This window comes from Syngnathoides biaculeatus, chromosome 2 (assembly GCF_019802595.1).
Source record: "Syngnathoides biaculeatus isolate LvHL_M chromosome 2, ASM1980259v1, whole genome shotgun sequence".
NCBI classification, from domain to species: Eukaryota; Metazoa; Chordata; class Actinopteri; order Syngnathiformes; family Syngnathidae; genus Syngnathoides; species Syngnathoides biaculeatus.
Genome location: NC_084641.1, coordinates 42,625,909 through 42,646,503, shown reverse-complemented (window position 1 = coordinate 42,646,503; position 20,595 = coordinate 42,625,909). Strand labels below are relative to the sequence as shown.

General features: G+C 40.9%; 1 protein-coding gene across 16 annotated transcripts in view; it reads right to left on the bottom strand.

Moving 5' to 3' along the window:
• Positions 1-20,595, bottom strand: part of itpr3 (inositol 1,4,5-trisphosphate receptor, type 3) — a 285,052-nt gene that overhangs the window by 78,385 nt on the left and 186,072 nt on the right. For all 16 annotated transcript variants that reach the window (XR_009792909.1, XR_009792910.1, XM_061806443.1 and 13 more), the window contains 4 exons: positions 3,208-3,330; positions 1,788-1,988; positions 1,599-1,714; positions 1,395-1,530 (listed from right to left, as the gene is read on the bottom strand). Coding sequence is in view for 14 of the 16 variants with exons in the window: in XM_061806443.1 (XP_061662427.1) it covers positions 1,395-1,530; positions 1,599-1,714; positions 1,788-1,988; positions 3,208-3,330 (576 nt within the window). In the remaining 2 variants the exon portion in view is untranslated. The remainder of the gene's footprint in view (positions 1-1,394; positions 1,531-1,598; positions 1,715-1,787; positions 1,989-3,207; positions 3,331-20,595) is intronic.

The following is a 20,595-nucleotide window of genomic DNA, read 5'->3' as shown; positions in this document are numbered from 1 at the left end:
TCAATTTCAAATTTCAGCCTCATCACTCTATCTGATACTCTTTTCACCTCCAACACATTTTTAGCCAGTTCTTCTTTTAAAATAACCCCTACTCCATTCACCTTCCCATCTACTCCATGCTAAAATAATCTAAACCCCGCACCTAAACTTCTAACCTTACTCCCTTTCCACTTGCTCTCTTTCTTCTAATCATCCTTCTCCTAATCATCATGTCAACTAACTCCTGAACTTTTCCTGTAATGGTCCCAACATTCAAAGTCCCTACATACACTGTAGGGTTTGTCCATTCCTATTCTTCTTCTTCCGACTAAGCCGCTTTCCCCCTCTTTTTTGTCTTCGACCTACATTATCTGAATTTGTACCTACGCCTTGAAGATTAACATTTCCGGGTGCCGGTGTAGGGAGCCCGGGCCACGACCTAACTGTTGTACAACTCGTATGATGAACGCTCATATATGTTTTGCACAGTTTTACGCCGGATGCCCTTCCTGACGCAACCCTCTGCATTTATCCGGCCTTGGGACCGGCCGACAGGTAGCACAATAATGTGCTGCCCAACGGGCTGCAGATAATCAAAAAGAAGCAATCAAATAAACAAAGTCAGCACAAAAGTTATACAATTTACATACTACCTACTCTATGGTAAAGTTAAGGTTAAAGGAAAGCAATCACAATAAACACAGTCATCACGTCAGGTACACAAATCACATAGTACCTGTGTTAAAAATATAAAGGCTATTGTGATTTAAAGGATACATGGATGAAGGGGATTCATACCACAATGGCCCTCACTAGTAGTTCAAGGTTGGGTCGACGATTGATGTTTGGCCCTTGTTGTATACTCTACGTAGGTAATAGCGTTAGCGCGCTTGGCTAACTTGGGCTTGACTAGCTTGCTAAACTGTTAAATTAGCTTACTTGTCTTTGGGAATTTTGTCGTGACGGATGAAGTTTAACGTTGTTGTTGATGTATCTTTAATGTGTGACTTGAAAGTTATGCACGTCGCCATCCTCTTTCTGCTCACTTTGACAAGATAATCCTTGAATCCAAATTGTAGTATCTTTGGAACTCCTTCCATCATCGTTAAAGCAGGGGGCTACAACACACTGGCAAATGCAGAATCACAGACTGTGTTGCCAGGTTGGTGAAAATGACTTACGAAAATGTTTCTTACTTAAAAACAAAAAGGCAAACTGACGCTATAAGTCAAAGTCAAGTATCTTGACTACCAAGTTAAAGTCATGTCTTTCTGAAGTATTTGGCAGGTATGTTGGAAGTCATAAAACTGGTAATGAATCGATTGGAGTTAAATCATTTGATTCGAGTCTCCCACTTCTGCTGTTAAGCATACAGTACTGTAATCTCCCAGGATGCACACACAAACATGGCCAACCTCTGGGATGCAGTCCTCATGCGTCACCACGCGGACGACATCCTCCAGTGGTAATAGAGATGTGCACTTGATCTCTGTGTAGACATTCTTGCCCTCAGCACACGCCGCCAGCAGCTCCACCAGCGATATGTGGTACCTGCACAGTACAGCGCCACCTTGAAAGGGTTTTTCGAGATGGCTGATGGACATGGCTGCCATGTTTACCTGAGCGGGCTGTTTTCACCAACGCCCTCCCTGCTTTCAGCCATCAACTCCAACATTACATTGAAAGAGGCCTTGTCATTGTAGAAGACAACTACGTCCTCGCCGGCATTGGTCAGCTGCGGAGACAGGCTACTGGTCACACAGGGGGCTGGATCCATCCTAGAAAAATACTCTTAACAGGTCCCTCACCTCTGTCATGATCATGTCCTGGCACTTCTTGACATACTTGCCCTCAGCCTTAATGATGGTGTGCAGGAAATTGAGGTAGTGCACATGTCGTCCGTGTGTGGCCAAACAGTGAATGAAGTGCTGCAGAACACTCTCCGAGATCTCCGTGCATAACTGGTAGTTGTTGCTGAAGATGTGCTGCAGAGTTTCTGCCTCTAGTAGCTGCACAAGAAGGGAGGGAGTCACAGACAGTCAACTGACTCACTGTCCTTTCTTGTCAGTGTCAAGCAGTTAATTCGTTGATGGTCAATTTTTGATTCCATTTTCCTGCTTTTCCAAGCAAAATACGGATGTTCTCGTGTAACTGTCCAACTCGCTCTGCTTCATATCCGACCCGCTCTACATCTTGCTTTCTGCAAACTATTCCAACACTTCTAACATGGAACATGTTTTGCTTATTAAGAGGCAGGAGAAGCAGACAAAACATAAGGAGTCCAATTGAATTTAACATATTAATAATTGATTTTTTTTCAGATGTTCATGGATTGTAGTGTAAATTTGTTTTAAGGTTTAGTAAATCCAATTCTTTCTCTTTCAACTATTTTGGAAATAAGGTCATTGTTGAATGCCTCTCAGAAGGAGAGATTTGTGACTGTATGTCTTTTGGGGGCGGTAGGGTGATGTCATTCCATGCGTGCTCTGTTGGACTGAAAGTTTTTGACTGAAAGTGATGAACCCATGTCTAACCCACGTCGGCACTATATCCTTGAGAAAAGATTCGTCACCTTTGTGACACTCAAGAAGCTCCCCCCAAAAAAATCTGAAAAAAAGTTTACTTGTGTACATCTGTGAGTTGTCTGGGAACCCACCTTGCACAAACACTGCAAGCTTACCCCTTCATGATTTTTACAACACTTCCATGGCTTATTTTTACAATTGAGTAATGTCACCAAAGGTTATTCTACGATCTTTCTTATCACTGTCTTGGCTATTTCCAGGGTGAACCACTGGAGATGGTCTTCCGCTCCATTACTATTCACTGAGATCAGTAGTGGCCTAATTTGCAGTGTGAATGCAGAGTGAACATCTACTTCGAACGAAGTCTCAGAGCCTCTCACTACTAGTTAATAACACCATACAATGGGGAAAGATTTTGGTGGGAAATGCTTTTTTTCAAAGTCACTTGAAGGGTTGGAATAGTGGCTGAATATATGTAGTGACAGAGTTACTGAATTGGGTACCCCTCAGTTCAGTTACCTCTTAGCCTAACTTCTTGCATTCTTTCTGTGTAGTTTCCAAAGGACTAGATACCCTATGGAACCATGCTGCCTCTTACAGGTCAGTCTTGGCACTACGAAATTGTAACGTGTGTAATGTGTTGGTTTTTTTAGGCACACTGAAGCACAATGTCAAAGGTAAACTTGAACAATTAGCTTCCTACCCCTGGATTGAGGAAGAGACTGAGGTTCTTGTGCAACAGAACTTGGTTCTCCTGGTTTCCCATGGAGAATTTCTGCAAGAACAGGTGAGTGTATCTGATAATCTCTTGCATCTTCACATCGCTCTGGAGAACAAAAAGAGGAAAAAAATAAGAATGTTAAACACTACTACTAATACTACTTCCTATTTTGGTCCATTTGTTGTTGGGCTAAAAGCACACAGTTGATAATCAAGCAGATTGTTGGAGTCTGATTTGGATTAGATATCTTCCATATTCGTGTAAATTGTGATAAAACGGTTGAATGTTTTACCCCGGGGATGACCCTGCTAAAATTTTTCTATAGAAATTCTATAGGAACTTATAGAATTTTATAGAATTTGTATAGAACAACTTGTTCTATAGAACTTTGGCTGTGGCTTTCTATAGAATTTAGAAAGTTGTTGTTTCTATATAAATTCTGTACAAAGTTTTGAAGAACAGAAAGTGGCACAGTGCTTGATCTCAAATTTCTACAGAATTTGCACAGAAAATTTCTGTAGAACAATTTTCAAGCAACATCAGAGTTAATGCACATGCTGAAGTCGCATAATAAAATGCATCAAGTATTTGTTACAGTATATAAATACTGTCATGACGGTAAGGGCTGAAGCCACTATAATAAAACCTGCATCTTGAAAAATCAGAAACCTGTTGTCAGTGTGTTGAAGAGGGCACTACCTTCACAAACCTTCAATCTCTGTCAACCAAATGGGCAACAGACCAAGGATAAGTCATCTGATCAAATCTGTATTTTAACTATTATTCCACAGTTTTAAAGGTGCGGGTTGTGAAAACCACTCAGTCAACTGGATTTTCATCCATTACATCTTGAGAACCAACAAGACCAACAAAAATAAACAGCTGACATGTTTTTTTTCAACTTCGAGTATTAAAGTTTGCTGAGGTACACTAATCATTTCCAACTGTTCTCTGAGTGCGGCATGTTTCGGCTGCCAGCAGTTGGCAGTGAGTTGTATGCTGATGCAATTGACTGAAGGATGAGAAGAAAATGCGTCATATCCTTTATTTTAAAAAATGGCAGTTGTTGCTGCGAGTCAAAAAGATCCAGTTTTCTTGGTGTGAAAGCAATTTCGGGCAGCTTTCTAGTATATCATCACGAACCTTGAATGTGCAGCTAGCTAGCTAGCCAGAAAGCTACTACGGCCTCGTGGCGATAACATAACTAGACAACAACCCGTATAGTACTTTTATTCGAAACTTTTCTCCGTTTTACACCTCGATCAAAACCTGTCGGTAAGTATATATATTTTTTTCCAAATTACTTCATTTGTTTTATTTGTACTTATAGATGTAAAAGTAAGTAGTAGATGAAGTAGTAGTTGATCCATAACTGAAATATGAAAGTGATATGACCGTTCATACAGTTTTTTTGACACTCGCAAAAATGTTGGTTGCATTGCAAAATCAATAAAATTGACGGATTTGGTGCTTTGAACGCAATTATAATGAAAATAAGTGCAAATGGCAATAATCAAGGGATCATTGAGAAACAAAAAACATTCTGAAGATCCTATAACCGATCTTTAAATGGTCATAAGTTTTGTTGTTTGAGCTATTGAGATAATTGAAGTAAGATTTTATGGGATTTTCAAAGCTCTTTCCAATGATAGTTTTTTAAATTCCATCTATTTATTTTCTTAGACGCTTATCCTCACGAGGGTCGCAGGAGAGCTGGAGCCTATCGCAGCTGTCAACGGGCAGGATCCTGGTACACCCTGAACTACAACATGTGTAATAAAAAATTTGGTACTTACATTAATATATTGACGTATTTTGCAGGCAAAGCTACCTTGGCAAATCCATCGAAGAAAAGATATGTTCATCTTGAGAGTAGTACGCAATTTTAGTAGATGGAATCTTGCTACACAACCAAATATATTTTAAATATCCTGAAACACTGGCCTCCACCATTGATGATATATATTCCATCAATTAAGAGTGTCAGCTGTGCCGATTACATTTATAGTTAATCCAAAATATCTGTTCTTTTTTCAGCTAACATAAGTGGGTTATGGTACCCATCCAACTTCCTTGGAGCAGAATAAGTTGTGTATGGTGGAATCACAATAGGCATCTCTCATTTAATTCTCTCACTGCATGCATATCAACAGTGTCATTCATTTATGTAGTATTTTTTATATATATGTATAATGTGGGATGTTTTGTTTTAATTTTTCAAAGAGTCCAGGAATTCAATGAATTTATGTCATGACTATATCTATCAACTTTTCAGTGATGTGATATTGCAGGTCATGGTTTATTTTCTTCACAGCTCCAAAACCTCCTAAAGTGGAGGATTTGGAAAGTGATGCCAGTGCTGTAATTGCCCTGCAAAATCATCAAAGTAAATACATGTTCTGTTTAAAACACTTTATAATAAGAAATCCAGCCCAAAGAGCACAATAAAAAATCTTGGTTACTATGATATTCTGTTTTACTCATACTGTTTTGGGCAGTGGAACAGGTGGTTCAATGTCACCATGAAGAACCCTAAGACATTCAAAATCCAAGACATCGACCATCAACCTCGAGCCATCCACCACCAAACATGAGCCTCTACCATTCCTCTAAAGAGAGTTGGCCCATGTAAGAAGCAAGTAAGCCAAAAATGTCTGAATAACCCGTCTTAAGACCTTTTTGTCATATTTGTGCTTTTGCATTGTGCATATGTTGTTGTTCAGGGTTCCAAAAAAAAGGCCTGATGCTGCTTACTGTGTTACACAGTCAGGCATCAAGACCATAGGGCAGCACAAGAAGAGGACATCGACATTGTACGGATAAAATATCTGGACAACTTCATTGTCCTCGAACAGAAGGTGACGGAAAACCCTTCTGCTTCTGCAGAACTGCTATGATTAAATATGGAAAATGTTGAGTTTAATTTTAACAACAAACTAATTCCCAATTTTGTGATCCCGTTTTTGATTTGCGGAAATTTCAAATGTTGAAAGTTGGATGGGTAACCCTCAAGGAAAATATCAAATGGATCCTGAAGAGGTAATTTAATATTATATATTTTGTACAGAATGTAATTTTTTTAACCAGTAATATAGAGTTGAGAATCAGGTGAAGATTTTGTACTTGTTTTAACTTTCAAATGACATTGGATTTATTAATACAAGTGAAAGTATTTTGTGTGCTGTTTGCAGACTTCTGAACAATGCTCTTTCTATAAACAAAATATGGATTCCTGACATAATAATAACCAAGTCTCTTAATTTTGAACTCAGAATGTGTCTTGATAAACTACGAGGGGACCCTGAGTGATGTACGAAGTGCGGCCACGTCATGCCTGAAATATGCGCCTGACAGATGCGGTGGCAGTGGCAGGAAACAGGACGGAAGGAATCAGGATGGACAGTAAATATGAGACACACATAGTTAAAGGTCACATAGTGGAATATTATATTTTAATTTGTTAGTAACATAATTTAAGAAAAAAGTTATTTGTTCTAAATGTTAAACATGTATTACTGTGGGCTGAATAACCTAATTGTTTGTAATTGTCTGTAGTTTGAAAAAGACTATGGTTTCACACGACATAAAGGTTTCAATCTATGTTTTAATGGCTCAATTTCCATGTTGCATGGCAATATTGTTTCTATGTTCTACGGCAACGTTGATTATATGTGGGATTGTCACGTTAATGCACTTTACGAATGCAATGTTTCTTTAGAACAGTTCTGTTGAACTTTCTTCAGAACACAGTTCTATAGAACCGTTCTTAAGAACAAGTTCTTTAGAACAGTTCTGTAGAATTTGGGTCCTAAAGTTCTGTAGCATTTCTATAGAAAGTATTTAGAAATGTTCTCAAGAAGATTTTTAGCAGGAGACCCAGGACACACTGGGGGAAGTCTGGGCTACCCTCCTAAAACGACTGCCTTCGTGACCCCACCTTGGATCAATGGAAGAAAATGGATAGATATGTAACTATTGTATATATTTTATTTATATTTTTATTTATATTTTATATTTTAGCGCACATGAAGGATTTCGACCCTACGAGGAATACAGTGATCACAAAGCAACTTTTTTTGTGAAGAAAAAAAAAATTAAGCAACGTTCTTCGATCATTGCCGAAATGGAAAGATTACTTTCATTATGGATCAAGGATCAGAATCAACGTGGGCTTGATATCATTCATGTTCATTAAGGGAAAAGGCAAGGCGTATTTTCCTAACTTTGAAAGAGCAGAAAGGCAAGGAGGAGGGCTACCTGCACACTTGCTTTCTGAGCAATAGCTTAGCGCAGCATACCTTCATTCTTTGCCATCGCAGCCTCCCGTCATTCTTTGCCATCCAGTTCTCGCAGTAATGGTCAGTGAAGCATCTTTTGTTTTTTATTTTAAAGTATTGTAGTTTTTTTTTTTTAATATGAAGTACCAACACCCACCCATTTCCTGAGCCGCTTATCCTCACGAGGGTCACGGGAATGTTGAAGCCAATCCCAGCGGTCATCGTAAATTTTGACTTCAACGAAGAAATCGGACAAGTCGAAATTAGAGTTAAGTCGCTACTGTAGGAATGCATCTCAGTTGTAGACCGAGGACTCCCTGGATATGTAATATATACTGTAGACCAGGAGTAGTCCGCGGAACAATGAAAATCTGATAGGTCATGTCATATGTATAATAATTTGAGGTTAATCTGATATCGTTTGTTTTTTTATTGGCAATTACGGATTTTCATGGGCGCCGTCATTTTGGCGAGTCACATGACTTTAAAAAAACAGGAAGTGACGTCTCTTGTGCGCCTCGTTTGCACCAAGACAATTGCGCTGATTTCTCAGATTTATCCTCATGCTGAAGAAATAACAGCATCGGTTGGTCGGGAAGATGGAGGAATATGTCCATACAGATTTGAAACTGGCTGAAAATACTAATGAACATTTGGATGGATTTTGGGATGGGAATGACGCGGAGTCTGACTCACTAACCACAGGCGCAGAACGGTTGAACACCGATTTTGTGGAACAATAATTATGGAAACTTTTGAAAAAGGTTGCTCAAAGAAAAAAACATGAAGAGTACAGAGGTTTTCAACAAGAATGGACGGGCTTTGTGGAGAGCGAGTTTGTTTAAATTCACAGATGATGAAGATGACGATCAATAAAAAAGTAAAACGTTTGGATATGATCAAAGACGGCAGACTTTACGCTTTTGTGGCGTGCCATTATGGTGTGAATAAATCCACGATGCGCCACATAAAGAAGGATGTGGCAAACTGCTTCAATAACTTTTAATAAGGAAGTGAAACATGGTGACTTCGTAAAATAAGAGGATTGTTGAAATAGAATCTGCGCTAGCTTTCTGGACAGTGTATCACGGAACAATGATGGAAGAGGCTGAAAAAAAATGATGAAACTCAACATAGCATTAGTGCTGCAAGGAACGATTCACCCCCTTGAGGACAAGGCTTTCAGCAAGCTAAAATTGGTTTGAAAAATTGAAAAAGTGTTACGGCCTCAGAAGCGTTCCTCTGTATGGCCGAGGCTTCCTCCTCCGACAACGATGCTCATCGTTATGTGGAGGAAGAATCTGCACAAGACATTGACGATAATATGGTATGAGCTGCCGAGTTTAGCAATTGTGTTGACGGGGTTATGTTGTAGAGGAATTTTGAACCAGAAGAAAAAACAGACAACTCCCCATCACCATCTTTTTCTCAGAGATAAAAACATTGGTTACACCATCAGCACCTTAAGCAGAAGATTCTTCAAATGAGGAATTTTAATTACGTACTACAATAAAAATATTAAGGTGGAGCACAAGGATTTAATAAAAAAAGATTTAACGAGACACTTGTATTGTTGAATAAGTGTCTCAAATATGCAAAGTATAAATACGTACTGTTGACATTTTAAATATTTTGGTACCCACATACACACAAAAATAAACACTCCTCATCTCAAAGGTAAAAAAAAACCCTGCTATGTACACCCCCAGTGCCTCCAGGAGAAGATTGTCCGAGTGAGGAATATTGATTACGCACTGCAATAAAAATGTTGTTGTTTTATTGTTTAACTAGACACTTGTACTGTTGTAATTTTTGTCTCAAGTATGCAAAGTATAAAAACTGTACTGTTGACATATTTAAAAAAATTCTGGTTCCCCCGCCCCCACAAACATAAAACAACTCCCCATCTCAAAAGTAAAAAACTCAGCTACATCGCCAGCGCCTCCGGCAGAAGAGTCTCAGAGTGATGAATGGTAACTATACAGTAATATAATCTTTTCCTTTCAGCTTGTCACATTAGGGGTGGCTTCAGAGTGTCATCTTTTTCCATCTCGGCCTATCCTGCATCTTACTCTTTAACACCAACTGCCCTCATGTCTTCCTTCACAACATCCAACAACCTTCTCTTTGGTCTTCCTCTCGCTCTTTAGCCTGGCAGCTCCATCCTCAGCACCCTTCTACCTATATACTCACTCTCCCGCTTCTGAACATGTCCAAACCATCGAAGTCTGCTCTCTTAAACCTTGTCTCCAAAACATCCAACTTTGGCTCTCCCTTTAATGAGCTCATTTCTAATCCTATCCAACCTGTTCACACCAAGCGAGAACCTCAGCATCTTCATTTCTGCTACCTCCAGTTCTGCTTCCTGTTGTTTCTTCAGAGCCACTGTCTCTAATCCCTACATCATGCCCGGCCTCACCACTGTTTAATAAACTCTGCCCTTCATCCTAGCGGATACATTTTCGTCACATAGAACACCAGACACCTTCCGGCAACTGTTCCATCCAGCTTGGACCCGTTTCTTCACTTCCTTACCACACTCTCCATTGCTCTGTGTTGTTGACCCCAAGTATTTGAAGTCGTCCACCCTCGCTATCTCTTCTCCCTGGGGCTTCACTCTTCCTCCTCCGCCCCTCTCATTCACGCACATATATTCTGTTTTACTTCAGCTAATCTTCATTCCTACCCTTTGCAGTGCGTACCGCCATCTTTCTAATTGTTCCTCTGCCTGTTCCCTGCTTTCACTGCAGATCACAATGTCATCTGCGAAAGTCATGGTCCAAGGGGATTGCAGTCTAACCTCATCTGTCAGCCTATTTATTACTACCGCAAACAGGAAGGGGCTCAGCACGGAACCCTGAGGACTACAGTAATATAAGTATACAATTCCAAATAAAATTCAGTGTGCAGCCCAGATTAATTCACGGATATTGTTACCAACAAAAACTGTTCAATAACAAGCCGTGTTTTGGAGCCAGACTTAGGCAACTCCGCCAGGCTAAAGTGATTCCATATCGTAGTGGGGATAGAGCCCCACTACAATCGCACTAGAAACCAGCTGACGAAAGAAATTAACATTGCAAAGAAGGACTAAGCAGTTAAACTGCAAACACATCTCGGCGCTAATGACTCAATATCAGTTTGGCTTGGATTACAATCGCTCACTGTCAATCACAAGTGACATTCCCCCCCAGTAGAAAACAAGTGCGGGCTAGCCGACGACCTAAATAGCTTTTAACTGCAGATTCGAAATAGACACTTCCACATCACGCACCCACCAAGCCGCACCACCTTCCACTCCACCGTTTAACATCCATGAAAAGGGATGTGAGACAGATCTTCAAACAACGAAAGATCAGCAAAGCGCCGGCCCCAGACCAATTTGCTCCTGTCTTCACAAATATCTTAAACAGGTCTCTACAACTGTGTGAACTATCAACCTGCTTCAAACGCTCCACCATTATACCGGTCCCCAAGCAGAAGTCTCAGGTCTTAATGACTAAAGGCCTGTGTCCTTGCCATTCATGGTCATGCCCTGGTAAAAAAAATTGCTATAGAAATTCTATAGAAATCTATAGACTTCTATAGAATTTGTACAGAACAACTTGTTCTATAGAACTTTGGCTGTGATTTTCTGAAGAATTTCTACAAAACAAAATGTTTCTGTACAAATTTTACAGAGGTTTGGAGAACAGAAAGTCGCACTGTGATTGATCTCAAATTTCTATAGAATTTGTACAGAACAACTTGTTTGACAGAACTTCGGCTGTGACTTTCTATACAACCAAATGTTTCTGTAGAAATTCTATAGAAAGTTTTGAGGAACAGAAAGTGGTACAGTGCTTGATCTCAAATTTCTAGAGAATTTGTACAGAAAATAACTTCTGTAGAACAATTTTCAAGCAAATGAGTTACTACACATGCTGAAGTCGCATAATAAAATGCATCAAGTACTTGTTACAATACTGTCATGACGATGGAGATTTGAAAATAGGGCAAGTCCATCATGTAAGACAAGCAACTATTATAAAGCCTACATCTTCAAAAATCGGAAACCAGCTGCTAGTGTGTTGAAGAGGGCACTACGTTCACAAACCTTCAATCACTATCAACCAAATGGGCAACAGACCAAGGAAAAGTCATCTGACCAAATCTGGATTTGAACCATTATTCCACAGTTTTAAAAATGTGGGTTGTGAAAACCACTCAATCAACTGGCTTTTCATCCATTACATCTTGAGTACCAACACAACCAACAAAAATAAACAGCTGATATTTTTTCAAGTTCGATGATTAAAGTTTGGAGAGGTACCCACACTAACATATCCAACTGTTCTCTGGGTGTGGGAAATGGGATAGGTTTCCATGTTTCGCTTGTCACCAAGTGGCGGTGAGTTGTATGCTGATGCAGTTGACTGAAGGAGAAGAAAATATGTCATATCCGTTAATTCAAATGGAGGGTACTTGTTGCTGTACACGAGTCTAGAAGTCTCCAGTTTTCTTCCTGTGAAGGGAATAAATTAATGTTCTCCACACACCACCTGAGACGTCTGTCGTGAGTGGTGTAGGGAAAGTGCTAGAAAGCATGTGTTTGCCTTCGGGCGGCTTTCTAGTTTATCGTCACAAACCTTAAATGTGCAGCAAGCTACCCAGCTAGCTATCACGGCCTCGTGGTGATAACATTACTAGGTGACCACCCGTAATGCTTTTTATTTAAAAAATTCTCCATTTAAAAGCTCGATCAAAACCTATCAAGAAGTATATATATTTTTTCCAAAATACTTCGTTTTATTTGTGCTTGTAGATGTAAAAGTGAGTAGCAGATGTAGTAGTAGTAGTAGATGCATAAGTGAAATATGAAAGTGATATGACCGCTTGCACTGTTTTTTGACACTCGCAAAAATATTGGTCGCATTGCAAAATTGGTAAAATTGTTGCTTTGTATGGAGTTATATGCAATTGTTATGAAAATAAGTGGAAACTGTAATGAACTTCTCAGTCACAAATTAGTCATTTTGAAAAATCATACAGAAAAGCAGAAGCAGTTAAGAAAAAAGAAGCATCCAGAGACGAATGCATGCATCATATCAAGTGACTTGGAACATTGGAATGGCCAAAAAGGCATACATTGACTGGTAATTTACTTTGACTTTTGACTTTGCAAAAAAGATGTGACTTTGGAAAAAGGATGGACTGTTCAAAAAAGGATAGAAATGGCAGTTGTGAACACTGTTTTCCAGAAGAGGCAGGAAGTGACCAACCAGAGCGGAGGTAGAAGCACATAGGTGGATTATACTTTTTGCAGATGGTGTAATCTGAAGGTTACCAGACAGCATAGAATGATGGTGTATAGGATGACTCTGGTAGTGGGTAGGAAGACTAAGAATACAAAGGTAGAACAGAGAATCAGGTGGGGGAAGATGTGAAAGGAAGAATGTTGTGTGGCCTTCCGGAAATAGGTGAGACAGGCTCTAGATAGACAGGAAGAGCTACCAGAAGACTGCAATACTACTGCCAAGGTATTCAGAGAGGCAGGCAGGAGAGTGCTTGGGGTGTCTTTTGGTAGGAAAGGGGAGAAGGAGACTTGGTGGTGGAACCCCAAAATACAAGATGTCATCCAAGGTAAGAGATTAGCGAAGAAGAAGTGGGACACGGAGAGGACTGACAAGAGGCGCAAAGAATACATTGAAATGCATCGTAGGGCAAACAGAGGTGGCGAAGGCTAAACAAGAGGCATATGATGACATGTACTCCAGGTTGGATAAGAAAGAAGGAGAAAATGAGCTCTACAGGTTGGCCAGACAGAGGGATAGCGATGGGAAGGATGTGCAACAAGTAAAGGTGATTAAGGATAGCGATGGAAATATGTTAACTAGTGCCAGTAGTGTACTAAGTAGATAGAAAGAGTACTTTGAGAAGTTAATGAATGAAGAAAATGGGAGAGAAGGTAGAGTAGTCGAGGCAAGCGTGAATGACCAGGAAGTGGCTTTGATTAGTAAGGGAGAAGTAAGAAAGGCACTGAACAGAATGAAAAATAGAAAGACAGTTGGTCCCGATGACATACCAGTGGAAGTATGGAAGCAATTTGGTGAGGTGGCTGTGGAGTTTTTGACCAACTTATTCAATAGAATACTTGCGGGAGAGAATATGCCAGAAGAATGGAGGAAAAGTGTGCGAGTCCCCATTTTTAAGAACAAAGGCGATCTTCAGAACTGTGGAAACTACAGAGGAATAAAAATGATCAGCCACACAATGAAGTTATGGGAAAGAGTAGTGGAGGCTAGACTCAGGACAGAAGTAAGTATCTGCGCGCAACGGTATGGTTTCATGCCGAGAATGACTACCACAGATGCATTATTTACCTTGAGGATGCTCATGGAAAAGTACAGAGAAGGTCAGAAGGAGCTACATTGTATCTTTGTAGATCTAGAGAAAGCCTATGACAGAGTACCAAGAGAGGAATTATGGTACTGCATGCGCAAGCCACCGGGCTTGTTATCTCATATATTATAGTGTAGCACCGAAGAAAAGGAGTCAGAGGCGGAGTGTCGAACACAAACAAACCTTGTTTTAATGGCAAACATGAACAGACTAAACGCATTACGGGGGGAACTCACTACTTCCTCTGGTCACTGGTGTCGCAAAGGAATTTGTGCCAGAAAATGGTGTCCTTGAGGGAGAGCAGCCGGTTCTTGGTGGCGACGCTCACAGCCGCTACCGAGCGCGGGCTTTGGTGTTTCCCGACGCGTCGTAGTTGCAAGGTGCGCGGCACCTCTTCGCTTTGGCGCCAAAACGGGCATGGAAGTAGCACAAGCCTGTGCCAGCGCGGCCGTCGGTGGCGATGGAGCCCCTGGTGGATGGCACCCCCGCGCCCGGGAGCAAGTAACTGCGCGCCGGAGTCAGCACCTCTGGGGAGAAGTGCTGGGTGGCCAGGAAGAAACGGTCGGTGATAGTCGTGTTAGGGAGCGCTGTCTGAACATGCGGCGGCATGTGTCTGAGAAACAGTTCCATGAAAAGGAAATTGGGCTCTTCCGCGTCCAGCAGGTTTAGCATCATTTACATGTGTTCAGAAGGTTTGCTGTCCCCCAGTCCATTAATAGCCAAAAGACGTCAGGCTCGCTTTGGCCGTGAAAGCTCGAAAAGTTTGAGGAGGTGAGTCTTGAGCCCAGCATATTTATCCTGGGCCGTTGAGCTTCCGAGGGTTGAGACAATGTGGCAATAGCGCGCGGTATCATCCGACAGCCAAAGTTGGATGTTTTGGAGACAAGGTGAGAGAGAGCAGACTTCGATGGTTTGGACATGTTCAGAGGCGAGAGAGTGAGTATGTTGGTAGAAGGGTGCTGAGGATGGAGCTGCCAGGCAAAAGAGCGAGAGGAATACCAAAGAAAAGGTTGATGGATGTTGTGAGGGAGGAGATGAGGACAGTGGGTGTTAGAGAGGAGGATGCACGAGAAGCTTAAATGGAAAAAGATGACATGCTGTGGTGACCCCTAATGGGACAAGCCGAAAGAAAAAGAAGAATCTGTGATAGTGGAACAAGGGCTGCAAGCGAGGACTGGCTCCTGGAGCTTGAATGGACCATGGAAAGTGCAAATGGCAGCCATAGGGAAGCCGTTGGAGATGCACTTCCCATTCCGCAATGACCTCTCACGGATGCGTACCAGCATGCAGAAGAGACAGCAGCTGAGTAATTGCACTGCATCATTGACATTTTGGAAAGCCATTCAGGTCTTTTTAAACCAGCCAGTTTTGACGGCGAGGAGAGTCCCTTCGAGTCCATTGTGAAAGCACCATTTGTGATGGTCTACGTTCCCCATTGACCAAACTCATGGTCACAGTTAACTGGTAAATAAAATACTCATTACTTTCCTTGTTGATACAGGAGCTTCAAATTCTGTTGCCACCGAGCACGTTGTTTTTACTGCAACCAAACCTTCTTGTCCAGTAGACAGTGTGGAATCATAATTTGTGAGATTCAGTTCCGACAGCCCAATATACATTTATCATTGAGAAATCAGCGGTCCAATTAGCAACTACCTGACAAGATTTACGGCTTAGTTAATTTCTCACAGTTCTGACATAATGAGCAGCCACAAATTGCATTGTACAACACGTGTATGACAGACCAGACTGACATTTTCAGTAGACTTTTAACATAGACTTACAGTGCCTTGTGAAAGTATTCGGCCCCCTTGAACTTTTCTACCTTTTGCCACATTTCAGGTTTCAAACATAAAGATATAAAAAATTTTTACATATGTTTTTGTCACAAATTAACAACAAGTGGGACACAATCATGAAGTGAAAAAAAATGTATTGGATATTTTCAACTTTTTTAACAAATATTATGCAATATTATTCGCCCAAGTCGCTTGGGGTATGTCTCTTAACAATTTTGCACATCGAGAGACTGAAATTCTTCCCCATTCTTCCTTGCATAACAGCTTAAGCTCAGTGAGGTTGGATGGAGAGCGTTTGTGAACAGCAGTCTTCAGGTCTGCCCACAGATTCTTGATTGGATTCAGGTCTGGACTTTGACTTTGCCATCCTAACACCTGGATACGTTTATTTGTAAACCATTCCATTGTAGATTTGGCTTTATGTTTTGGATCATTGTCCTGTTGGAAGATAAATCTCCGTCCCAGTCTCAGGTCTTTTGGAGACCCCAATAGGTTTTCTTCCTGAATGGTCCTGTATTTGGCCCCATCCATCTTCCCATCAATTCTAACCATCCTCCCTATCCCTGCTGAAGAAAAGCAGGCCCAAACCATGAGGCTAACACCACCATGTTTGACCGTGGGGATGGTGTGTTCAGGGTGATGAGCTGTATTGCTTTTATGCTAAATATCGTTTTACATTGTGGCCAAAAAGTTCGATTTTGGTTTCATCTGACCAGGGCACTTTCTTCCACTTTTGGTGTGTCTCCCAGGTAGCTTGTAGCAAACTTTAAACAAGACATTTTGTGGATATCTGCCATAAAGACCTGTTTTGTGCAGTGTACGACTGATTGTTGTCCTATGTACAGACTCTCCCACCTCAGCTGTAGATCTCTGCAGTTCATCCAGAGTGATCATGGGCCTCTTGGCTGTATCTCTGATCAGTCTTATCGTTGTTCGAGGTGAAAGTTTAGAGCGACGGCCGGGTCTTGGTAGATTTGCAGTGATCTGATTCTCTTTCCATTTCAATATGATTGCTTGCATAGTGTTCCTTTAGATGTTTAAACCTTGGGAAATCTTTTTGTCTCCAAATCTGGCTTTAAACTTCTCCACAAAAGTATCTCAGACCTGCCTGGCGTGTTCCTTGGTCTTCATGATGCTCTCTACACTTTAAACAGAACCCTGAGACTATCACAGAGCAGGTGCATTTATACGGAGACTTGATTACAGACAGGTGGATTCTATTTATCGTCATCAGTCAACATGGGATCATTCAGAGATCCTCACTGAACCTCTGGAGTGAGTTTGCTGCACTGAAAGTCAAGGGGCCGAACAATATTCCTCGCCCCACTTTTCAGTTTTTTATTTCGGAACAGTTGGCGTAAGGTGTCTGGTGTTCTATGTGACAGAAATGTATACGCTAGGATGAAGGGCAGAGTTTATTAAACAGTGGTGAGGCCGGACAAGATGTACGGATTGCAGACGGTGGCAGGTAGCAGAAATGAAGATGCTGAGGTTCTGGTTTGGAGTGACCAGGTTGGATAGGATTAGAAATGAGCTCATTAGAGGGACAGCCAAAGTTGGATGTTTTGGAGACAAGGTTTGAAACAGCAGACTTCGATGGTTTGGACATGTTCAGAGACGAGAGAGTGAGTATATTGGTAGAAGGGTGCTGAGGTTGGAGCTGCCAGGCAAAAGAGCGAGAGGAAGACCAAAGAAAAGGTGGATGGATGTTGTGAGAGAGGACAGAAGAACAGTAGATGTTAGAGAGGAGGATGCACGAGATAGGCTAAGATGGAAAAGGATGACACACTGTGGCGACCCCTAATGGGACAAGCCGAAAGGAAAAGATTTGTTAAAAAAGTATAAAACATCCAATAAATGTCATTCCACTTGGAATATTGTTGATTCCTGACAAAAAAAATATATATATATCTTTATGTTTGAAACCTGAAATGTGGTGAAAGGGCCGAATACTTTCACGGCACTGTAAATGACTCCTTCAACATCAGTGCCCACTTTTGCACAGCATCTATGTCAGTAACACGAGTTCAGCTGTTTGTCTTTGATGTTGTCTGTTCAGCACCACACATTTCTTCAAAACAGCCTGCAGCAAAATGTCACGCTGTAGGCCCGTGTGTTTATTGATGTTAGCACACGACAGATTGGGCAACAACATCAGATCCACTAATGTGTTTTTTAGAATTTCTTCATCCACACAGAAGGGAATTTAGTGTGCGCAAACATGCCCTTCGGTCTGTTAATCTGACATTGAAGTCGACCTTTCTTCTCATAACAGCCGTTTCACACACAAACTCCGACGGACATTTCATCCACACCTCAGAATTTCCCCTCTCTGACGACGACTAAGACAACCAAACAGTCTGCAGTCGATGTTGTCTCCGCCGTCCTAGCCTGAACGCAATGTTAGCTCTGATGGATAGGATGAATACTATTGTTGATGTTGGAAAGATCTTCCTACCATCCCCTTTCGCTTGAAACCACCATCCACTAAGATGCAAAAGGCCCTTCCTCAACCAATAAAGAGTCTTAACTGTGAATATAACTGATATTTGCCGGGTCTTTTCTAGAATAACCCAGATCCCAATGGAGATCAGGCATTTTTCATCCCTGTAATTGCAAGGGACAGAAAGTTGGTCAAAGATATATGGCAAAAAAAAAGTAGAACTACAAACTTAGTGAGGATATAATGTGAATGTATCGAACCATTGCCTCCAGTTTTCTCTGCGAGACTCGATCTTTTTATTATCAGGTCACTGGGTAACAAAATCAATGTTGAATCTAGACTTTTTGGTATTAAATTAAACGTAGCTAAAACTAACTAAAAGTAGGTATAATTGGATTTTAATGAGGCAACTTACAAATTTCAATTTTATGAACAAGTGTCACACAGGGAAAAAGGGTGGTGGTATTGCTGTTATTTTTAAATCATTATTTCAATGTAAAGGAATTATACTGGGTGATTTTAGCTCTATTGAACATCTGTGTTTTTAGTTAAAGGTGACCCAAAGGTTATTGTTTAAATAATTTATAGACCTCCAAGATACATTAGAAAATTTATGGAGGATTTTTCAGAACTGCTGTTATTTGTACTGACTATACTGTAACTACTTTGTCATAACAGGGGACTTAAACATTCATGTAGACAATAACGTGAAAAAAACATCCAAAGAATTTTCTACCATACTAGACACATTTGACCTCTCTCAACATATTAAGAGTCCAACTCACACTCAAGGTCACATCTTAGACCTGGTCATCTGGAAGGATGTTGAAATTCTATCGATTGACATTAAGGATATGGCTATTTCTGACCATTTTTGTGTATTTTTTTATTTACAGATTCTTCCAAAAGTTCAAACAACCTCTATCTCTATAGGAAAAGGTACATAAATGAGAGTACTGCCACTAAGTTTATGGAGTCTGTGACTGTGCTACAGACTGTGAACGCTGAGACAGTTGATGGACTTTTGGAAAATTTCCCCTCAAAAATCTCAAATGCCATCAATGCTGTCACTCCTGTTAATACAAAGACCATTCTGAGACAACCTAAGGCACCGTAGAGGAGGACAATGATGGTCAAGAGTTCGAAATCAAAGTGTAGAAAATCAGAACATGAGTGTAGAAAAACTAAACTCCAAATTGACAATGACCTCTGCAGACAGTGTTTTTTTTATTTTAACCAAGACTTAATCAGGGGTAGATCGCAAACTTTTCTGAAATCACCAGTAAGAACCTCAACACTCGCAGTCTGTTTGCTGTGGTTGACAAGCTCATAACCCCCACCCTCACCCCACCCCCGAATCAGAGAGCTCCAGAACTCATTACAGCCGACAAATGGAATGAGTTCACCTATGTTAGCGAAAACATGCAATCTATCAGTTCTAATGTCAGCACAAATCAGAAAATGATCAAGTTTTTATACATCTGAAGCCACCCAAGAAAAACTCTATTACTTGGTCAGAATTTGATACAGTTGATTTGATAAAAATAACTGTAGAGAAATCTGTTCAGCAACTGAAATCATCAACGAGCTGTCTCGACTCAATGCCATCTGACTTTTTCAAAACTATTGTGAAGTTAGTGCTTTCACAGCCAAACATGGAAGAAACCTCCTTGACTCCGCCTCTGACGTCACTGGTGCTTAGCATTACAGACCATTTGTTCTAGCTAAGCAAAGATCCTGACGTATTGTGCAATAAAACTGAGAAAACGCACCCAAATTTATCCTTCTTTGACCTCCCATGGGCTTAACCTGACATGATAAAGCTGTGGCTGTCACAGTTGATGCTCGTTCACCACCAGGGGAAATTTGCACGCATGTAATCATTACTGGTTATTAGCTGCTTAAAATAGCCTCTCGTGTTGGTACTGTATAAGCATCAACATATTTTATGAGGCTGCACGGTGGCGCAGCTGTTCAATCCTGGACTTCTGTGTGTGGAGTTTGCATGTTCTCAGATTGTCTGCGTATGTGTAAACTTGCCTCCTGCCCGTTGACAGCTGGGATAGGCTCCAGCATTCCTGCAACTATCGTGCAGCTAAGAAAATGGACTGATGGATACATACGTGTAAGCACACAACACTTCCCGGTTACTATTTACGGCGATGCGCGCATGCAAACCCCCCTGAAACTCGCCGTCCTCGCATTCATTAAGTATGATTGAAAAAAAAAAAAGAAAAAAAAGAGGACACCGTCATCTCCATGGAATGTACATGGAAGTGATTGGAGCCTCACTTAACCTCCGCAAACCTTTCTGCTGCGACAGACGGTTTATTTTGTCTTTTTTAAAATACGCATTGTTCTCAAATGAGCCTATTTGGGATTATAAAAACTTCTTGGCAATTTGAGATTGAGAAGAATAATTCCTCCCTGAAATGAAGCGATCGCTGCACAGGCGTGTGTGTATTTTGGT